A 9,366-nucleotide genomic window follows, 5' to 3' on the forward strand; every position below is an offset into this window, starting at 1 on the left:
TAATGGTTTAAATTGACCATACATACTTGCTTTCAAATGTCATACAAATTTAGAGTGAAATTCAGAGTAAAAGCTATCAGGATGCATCTTAAATATGTGTCAACAGTGCATCTTTCTTAAATGACATTTGTCAAGAAAGAAGATACAGCTTTTTCAAAATGTTTCTGTATGTTATCTATTAAACAGGTAAACATAGGCAGTAGGGCATAATGTAAAAAGCACTGGCTTGGGAGTGCTGTAATCAAGGGCCTAGTTTTGACCAATGACTAGCAAGTTGAAACAAATTACCTTTGGCGCCCTAAGTTTGCTCACTTGCAAAGACTGATTTGAACTAATAATCTCCCAGCTTAAAAAATTTATGAGATTAATAAATATTGATTTACCTAATTATTATTGCTGCTTTATTGAAAGAATTCACTGATTCTTAGCTTCATTTTAAATGAAGATAAAGGGTATAGCTCATGTATACATGTGAATTGAATAAACTATGCAAAAACTTGAGTCTAGATCTTTGGTTTCCTGAAATAACATATTGTATGGCCCAGTATAGCTATCTGGAGTTTTATAATTTTTTTTTCAACGAAAAAAGGTTATTCACACAGGTATTTGTATATTATATAATTATATAAGCCACATTCATGCCAGCCGTCTTTGAAAGTGAGCTGCTATAGATTTTTGCCCCAGAAGTAACATTTGCTGATATTAAATGTGTGTTGCATATGAGCCAGAAAAACAAGCCTACATCTGTTTGTACAATTATTGTTTCAGTTTGTTCTAGGCAGATGCCAGACACTGTAAACCACTTAGTTCAGTTTGTCATAGCTTAGTCTGATGGGGTCCTCTTTACTCGTATCAGTGCCAGTTGACGTCACCAAAGATCAGTGCTATTAAATGACCATAGAGTACACTTACTTCAGCAATGAGTATATGGTAGGAAATGGGGTCTAATTCATAATGGTTAAAATTTGGCACTCCATTCACTTAAGTTCAATCTGCGTTTGGAAGTTCATCTTTTTCTCCCAAACTCTGGCTTTTTTGGCCCTTCCGAGGAGCACGTAGCTCTTGCCTCCTTTCATGGCTAGCTGCACACACAGAGTTTCCCTGATGGAGGACTCAGAGGCCCTTAGGGTCAGGGATCCTGTCTGTCTGGGAGGTGGCGTGGTAGAGCACAGAGAGCATAGACTGGCCTGAGTTCAAATCTACACTGCCATTTACTGATGGACATTGGATAACTTAACCACTCTGTAAAACCATTATGCTAAGTGAAGAAGACATAGCAGCACCTACCTAGGACACTTGTTCTGATGTTCAAATGAAGAAACACATGCAGATAACCTAGCACTGTGCCTGACACAGAGTGCTTGGTGAATATCGCTTCTCTCATGCCCTGCCCCTCTTTCCCAGCCTTTGTATTGTAGCACTGCATGCCATGTTTGCTTATGGGATGTGTTCCGTAAATGTTTTCTTGAACTTATGTTCATTAAGATAGAGAAGGACTTGCTTTTTCTAGAGAGTATATAGGTTCTTGAAAGTGGGGTAGTTTCATTTTATGATACGGAAATACTTGTATTTTGATTTTAAGTAAGGAAATAGGGCTTAATTCTTCCTATACTAACATGTGTTTTTCATACTTTTGCCCCTTTTTTTCCCCATTCTGCAGCAACTAAACGGTTCTTCAGATTCTTCCACACTGCCCGAATTGGAAGAATGCTATACCTCTCTTACCCAGTCAGAGCAGTCAGCATACGGGAGCCAGTCTGAACTCAGCAACAGTCAGACTCAGCCAAAGCAAACTCAGCCTTCCACAGCAGTATCCAGTTCAACTCCTGGAGTGGATGATTCTGCAGAACAGCCCTCTGGTTTTGGTAGGTTCGTGTGTACTTGTGCATGCGCTCAGTTGACAAACATGATGGTTTGCCATGTTCTAAAAACCTCCTTTAGCTCTTTCAAAATATACCTTGAAAGATTACTGACCTTAGCTTTTGTGTTTAGTCCTTGTTTTATGTTTGGGCTCAATTGTTCCTTGAACTTTGCCACTCTTCTTTATTTCTGCACTTTTTTTTGGAGGGGGTCCCACTTATATAGAGTAAAATTTGCTGGTTTTCAAGTATATAGTTCTTTGAGTTTTGACAAATATATGGTCTTGTAATCACAGCCACAATCATGATAACATTTCCATCAGCCTGAAAGTTTCCTTGTGCCCCTCTGCAGTCAGTCGCCTTGCCTACTTGCTGGCCTCTGGCATGTTACTTTCCCTTTTCTAGAATTTCGTATAAATGGAATCATATGTAGTTTTATGTCTGGCTTCTTTCACTTACCATAATATTTTAGAGTTTCATTTATGTTGTGCCAGTATCAAAAATTTGTTCCTATTTGCTGAATAGTATTCAGTTATGTGGATATACCACAATTTACCTGTTTACCAGTTAATGGTCAAATTCTGGAAACAACATAGGTGTCCATTATCAATAAAGCTGCTATGAACATTTACACACAGCTGTTTTTGGAGAGGTATGTTTTTATTTCTATTGAATATACACATAGGAGACTGGGCTCAGTGGCTCACGCCTGTAATCCCAGCACTTTGGGAGGCTGAGGCAAGTGGATCATGAGGTCAGGAGATCAAGACCAGCCTGGCCAAGAGGGTGAAACCCCACCTCTGCTAAAAATACAAAAATTAGCTGGGCATGGTGTCAGGAGCCTGTAATCCCAGCTATTTGGGAGGCTGAGGCAGGAGAATCACTTGAACCTGGGCAGCAGATGTTGCAGTGAGCTGAGATCATGCCACTGCACTCCAGCCTGGGCAACAGAGTGAGACTCTGTCTAAAAAAAATTACACACACACACACACACACACACACACACACACACACACACACAGGAGTGGATTTGCTAGATCGTATGGTAACTGCGTGTTTAACTTTTTAAAAAACTGCCTAGATGTTTTCTAAAGTGACTGCATCAGTTTGCAATCCCACCACTAAGGAATAAAAGTTCCAAGCACTCCACAGCCTTGCCAACAGATGGTATTGTCAGTCTTTAATTTTGCCAGTTTATTGATATGTAGTGGTATATTATTGTAGTTTCAATTTGCATTTTCCTGTTTATCACAGTGTTCACCGTTTTTGTGTGTTTGCCTGTTCAAGTACTTACTCACTTTTTAAATTGGGTTATCTTCTTACCTACTTGTAGAAGTTACTTATTCTGGACACACATTCTTTGTCAGGTATAAATATTTCCTTCAGTCTGTGGTTTGCCTTTTAGTGTCTTTGGAAGAGCAAAAGTTTTCAAGTCCAGCTTAGTGATTTTTTTCTCTTTACAATCTTTAACTCAAATAACTAAGATTTACTCCTACATTTTCTTATAAAATTTTTATAGTTTTAAGTTTAAGATCCAATTCAAGTTAATATTTGTATAGGCTATGATTGAGGATCAATGTTTATTTTGTTTGCATCTGAATATCCAGTTGTCCCAGCACCATTTGTTGAAAAGACTATTTCCAGTAAATTGCCTTGACACGTTTGCCAAAAGTCAATAGGCTGTATTTGTTTCAGAAATTTCCATTTTGTCCTCTTGGTCTATATGTCTGTCTTTATACTACTGTCTTAATTACCATAGCTTTATAGTAAGTCTTGAAATCACATAACGTTAGTCTTCCAACTTTCTTTTTCTCAAGTTGTTTTGCTATTACACGTCCTTTGATTTTCAGATAAATTTTAGAATTAGCTTGTCAGTGTCTACATAAAGTCTGTTAAGATTTTGATCTGATTTTTAAGTTTATAGATCAATTTGAGGAGAATTCTCATCTTAATGTTAAGTCTATACACATACTATATTTTTTGTTTTGCAGCAGAGAATTGGAACGTAAGTTGTTCAGTTATACTGTACTTCTTATGTACATATAATTTTCATTAACTATTTTGTAAAAACCCTTAGAATAAATCACATGATTTAAAAAAATTTTTATAATTTTTTTACTTCAATAGGTTTTTGGGGAACAGGTGGTGTTTAGTTATTTGAATAAGTTCTTTGGTGGTGATTTCTGAGATTCTGGTGTGTCAATCACCTGAGCAGTGTACACTGTACCCAATGTGTAGTCTTTTAGCTCTCACTTCCCACCCTTTCCCCCGAGTCCCCAAAGTCTAATGTATCATTTTTAATGCCTTTGCATCCTCATAGCTTAGCTCCCACATGTGACTGAGAACATATGATGTTTGGCTTTCCATTGCTGAATTAATTCACTTAGAATAATAGTCTCCAGTTCCATCCAGGCTGCTGTGTATGCGATTATTTTGTTCCTTTTTATGGCTGAGTAGTATTCTATGGGGGGGATATATATATATATATATATATATATATATATATATATATATATATATTTTTATCCACTCATTGATTGATGGGCATCTGAGCTGGTTCCATGTTTTTACAAATTGTGCTGCTATAAACACATGTATGCAAGTATCTTTTTCACATAATGACTTATTTTCCTCTAGGTAGATACCTATTAATGGAATTGCTGGATCAAATGGTAAATCTTCCTTCTTTAAGGACTCTCCACACTGTTTTCCATAGTGGTTATAATAGTTTACACTCTCACCAGTAGCATAAATATGTTCCCTTTCTACCACATCCACACCATCATCTATTGTTTTTTTGATTATGACCATTCTTGCAGAAGTGACATGGTATCACATTGTGGTTTTAATTTCCATTTCCCTGATAATTAGTGATATTGAGCATTTTTCCATATACTTGTTGACCATTTTTATACCTTTTTTTTTTTTTGAGATGGAGTCTTGCTCTGTCATCCATGCTGGAGTGCAGTGGCTCGATCTCAGCTCACTGCCTGCACCCTCCACCTTCTGAGTTCAAGCTATTCTCCTGCCTCAGCCTCCCGAGTAGCTGGGATTACAGGTGCACACCATGATGCCTGGCTAATTTTTATATTTTTAGTAGAGACAGGGTTTCACCATGTTGGTCAGTCAGGTATCGAGCCATGTTGGTCAGGCTGGTCTCGAACTTTTGACCTCTGTGGGTTGTCTTGTTAACTCTGCTAATTATTTCTTTTGCTGTACAGAAGGCTAGGTAGTTTTTTTCTTTTTTAGTGGTTGCTTTAGGGTTTGTAGTATATATCTTTCAATTGTCTCCTCCAAATGATGCTATATCACTTCACATATAACGTTAAAAGTTTTCCTTTTTCCCAGGCCTGCCTTTTAGCTATTTTTGTTATATATTTTACTTTTTTAATATGTTGTAAACCCCACAATCCAATTCTTGTATTGGATATCAAAAATAATCCAATTATTGTTATTTTTGCTTTCTAGTCAATTATCTTTTAAAGAAATTAAAAATGAGAACTCTTTTATGTTTACTCACATATTTTCCATTCCAGTGTTCTTCATTCCAATGTATAAATTGGGATTCAGCAAATTTTTTCTGTAAAGAGCCAAAAAAAAAATCTTTTCAGCTTTGTAGGCCATATGATTTATGGCAGTTACTCAACTCTGCTGTTACAGCATGAAAACAGCCATAGATAATAGGTAAATAAATAAGAATCGCTGTGTTCTAATTAAAATTTATTTATAAAATTAGGTAGATTTGGTCCACAGGGCCAAAAAAAATTATTTTTTTTCTGTCACCCTTCCCGTTTTTAAACTGCAGTTATGTGTGTGGTAGGCCATTTCTTACTCTGTCTTTGCTGTGTCTCATTTTAGTTCGTTTCCACTACTATGTCTCCAGATTACCAGTCGTCTTGTTTAGTTTCTAATTCAGTGTGTCCGTCCGTCCTTCCTGCCTGCCTTCTGTCCATCCCTCCATCCATCCCACTCTGTCGCCTAGGCTGGAGTGCAGTGGCACAGTCTCGGCTGACTGCAACCTCTGCCTCCCAGGTTCACATGATTCTCCCACCTCGGCCTCCTGAGTACCTGAGATTACAGGCATGTGCCACTACATCCCCCTAATTTTTAAAATTTTTGGTAGAGACGAGGTTTCACCATGTCGGCCAGGCTGGTCTCGAACTCTTAACCACAGGTGATCCTCCTGCCTCTGCTTCCCAATGTGCTGGGATTACAGGCCTGAGCCACAGCAACTGGACTAGTGTGTTTTTCTTCTCTAGAGGTTTGATTTGGGTCTTATTTATATCTTTCATTTTTCTCCACATTATAGTCATGTTTTCCTATCTTCTTGAATAGAGTGCTTTTTAAACAACTGTTTTAATACCCTTGTCATGTGATTCTATCATATATATAACTTGAATTCTGTCATCTGTGTCATTTCTGAATGTGTTTATATTGATTTTTTCCTGCTGATTACAGGTCATATGCATTCTTTGTATCTGGTAATTTTTTATTGAATGCCAGACACTGTGAATTTTACATTATTGGCTTAATTTCTATTTTTTAATTATATTTAAGTTCTGGGATACATGTGCAGAACATGCAGATTTTTTACATAGTATACATATGCCAGGGTGGTTTGCTGCTTCCATCAAGCTGTCATCTACATTAGGTATTTCTCCTAATGCTATCCCTCCCCTAGCCACCCACTTCCCTCCTATCCCTCTCCTTCCTCCCCACCCCCTGACAGGCCCCAGTGTGTGATGTTCCCCTCCCTGTGCCCATAGGTTCTCAGTGTTCATCTCCCCTTATGAGTGAGAACATGCGGTGTTTGGTTTTCTGTTCCTTTTTAGTTTGCTGAGAATAATGATTTCCAGCTTCATCCATGGTCCCTGCAAAGGACATGAACTCATTCTGTTTTATGGCTGCATAATATTCTATGGTGTATATGTGTGTTGGGTTAATTTCTTCCCTTTCTGTCTGTCTGTCTTTTGGGGTGGGGAGATGCAGCTAAATTCCCCTCCCCCCAATTTTTTTTTTCTTTCAGTGTTTCTTTTGGATTTATTAGTCTGGTCTGGAGAAGTTTGTGGTCTAGGTCTGGTTTGGCCCTGCTATTTAGGCAATACCTAATACCCTCTGAGATTATTGATGGACTTGACGTTGCATGTGTTAGGATGTCTTTCCACTGTGGCTGGCGAGAACGCAAACCGTTGTGCCCTAATGTAAGATCTAATGATTATTCTGCCTGCTCCTTTCTGGTAGTTTTTCCCTGGCCGTGGTGGTTTGCTCACACACACAGGAGTCACATGACTAAGTCCAACACTCAAGGAGACCTCTTAGCAGATCCTCAGTTTCTTCTCTCTCTGCAGCTGCCTCCTCTCTGGTACCTTATTTCTGTAAATTCTAGACACCTGGCCTTTCCGAATTCTGAACTCTGTTTTCTTAACTCAGACTACCTGGTTCAGTCTGGATTTCTCCTCCTCATACTACAGCCTGAAAAGTCTTTTTAGGCAGTCAAAGCACTAATAGTTTGCCTTCTCTCAGGGGTCACTGTTCTGGGATGCTTGTTCAATGTCTGAAAGCTTTTGTTTCATACATTTTGTCCAGTTTTCTAGTTGTGTAAGGCAAGAGAGTAGATATTCTTGTTGAATAACACCATGACTGAAAGCAGAAATTTTGCTACTCTTAAATTCATTGGTCATGTGTTTCTGCTTTTCGAACCTTTTAATATCCTAGCTCATCTAAGACTTCCTGTAAAATCACATTATTTAATTAAAAATAATCATTCCTTTTCCTCTCTAGTAGACACTTTAGTTTTACAAAATTTCCCTTTTTGGAATACACTGTCAAATCTTTCTCGAACATAATTCATTGCAAAAGTATAGAACATACACCACTTGTTACTCTGCTAGATGCTAAAGATGCAAAGATGAATAATGGATTATGCCCCTTTGTTTGAATTTTTGAAATCTGTGTTTTTTAAGCTCTAGAACAGTGCTATTCAAAATGTAGTCTACATACTGGTGCCAATTTGAAGGGTTTGCAGGGGTGGCCCATGCTATAAGGAGTTTGTTCCAGAGTATTCAATCAGCTACCTTGCTGAACACGTTGCGTAGCTCACCTGAATTTTTTTTTTTAAAGCAGGACTTTCTTGAAGGAAGCAATGTGTTGGTTTAGATGCCAGAAAAAGCGGCTTCTTTCACTGTAGGCAGGTAATAAGCGGTTTATAGACCAGCTACTAGTACACATCTCAGAGTGCTTAGCATCTCCTCCCTTGGCTATTAGGAAATCTTCAGCATCAGAGTTCCAGCCATTAATTTCATTTAAAGGGTTATTTCTTCTTCTTAATTAAAACTAATTATTTAGACATTCATTTTATGGCTGGTAACTGGTTTGGGGGACATCTTAGCAACCACAATCTAGGATGATTTTATACAGGCGCAGACTTGGAATTAGAACAACTTTGGCAAGAGAGAGAATGCCTGTGGGATACCACTTAGCTTAGTGCTGGAAGGAAGGAGAAGCACTTATGGGCTCTTCTCTGGGATTTCTGTTATATTCAATTTATTTTTTGACCTTCCTAGACATAAATCATCCCGTCCTTGTTCATATTTTCCCTCTTTTACTTCATTCTGACAAGATTTATTTTATCTCAATGCATGATTCTGCATTTCCTTTCCATTTGTTGACTGGTTTCTGAGTCTCATCTTCTCTGATTAGCCATTGGTAATTGTCACTACCTAACAGAACGTGATTGTAACACATACTAGTATTGAACTAATATCGGAGAGAGAAGGCAGTGAGTATGAGAACCCCTTGAAAAGACATTTGTGTACTCTTTCTTTTCCAGTGGAAAGCTCTCCAGAGATCCTAAAGAATGAAGACTTTTCTAGCAGTCATGCTATTACAGTGTACAAAGACAAGAGTCAAGAATGCATAGACCAGCTGTCACTGATTTTGTCTCATGAGTGCCAGATTTCCCAGAAGCTCTACATTCCTCGAAGTACGGCGACTGCTGCCTTAGGTGCTGCCGCACGGTTAGCTACCTCCAGGAGCCTCCTACAGTGGTACCCCAGTGTGAAAAGGATGGAAGCATGAGGGAGGGAGGGAGAAAACCAGAATCCAGCCACTTAGGGCTTGATGAACTCCCAGGCCAAAATAAGGAGATACTGAAGCAAAATAGTATCTTGATTGTTGATACTGTTGTTTTTCTGTGACTATATGTTAGCTTTATTATGCTAACAGCCTACTTTGATGTGTAAATATTGATATTTACTGTTACTCTTGATTTTTCCTGATGATTTTGTGTCGTTTTGTTCATCTTTGTTTTTAATGTAGTTTAAAGGAATTTGTTTCTTGTGTTTCTGTTTTCCTTGTACATATCATGACTGATAAATGAAAACTGAAAAACTAATGTTTGTGATAATTTGGCAAGACAAAATAGTCTCACATTCCTATCTCCAGAAAAAAAGGATGTCTGACTCTTAGGGCTGCTTTCTATCTATCTAAATTTCAGGTCTTATGTATC

General features: G+C 38.1%; 1 protein-coding gene across 1 annotated transcript in view; it reads left to right on the forward strand.

Annotated features, from left to right (window-relative positions):
• Nucleotides 1-9,046, forward strand: part of TDRD5 (tudor domain containing 5) — a 110,257-nt gene extending 101,211 nt beyond the window's left edge. The window contains exons 19-20 of the mRNA XM_064370799.1: nt 1,661-1,865; nt 8,689-9,046. Coding sequence (XP_064226869.1) covers nt 1,661-1,865; nt 8,689-8,936 — 453 coding nt within the window. The 3' untranslated portion in view covers nt 8,937-9,046. The remainder of the gene's footprint in view (nt 1-1,660; nt 1,866-8,688) is intronic.
• Nucleotides 9,047-9,366: the final 320 nt, after the last annotated feature.

This window comes from Aotus nancymaae, unplaced genomic scaffold (assembly GCF_030222135.1).
Source record: "Aotus nancymaae isolate 86718 unplaced genomic scaffold, 86718_ANA_hifiasm-v0.15.2.pri h1tg000108l, whole genome shotgun sequence".
NCBI classification, from domain to species: Eukaryota; Metazoa; Chordata; class Mammalia; order Primates; family Aotidae; genus Aotus; species Aotus nancymaae.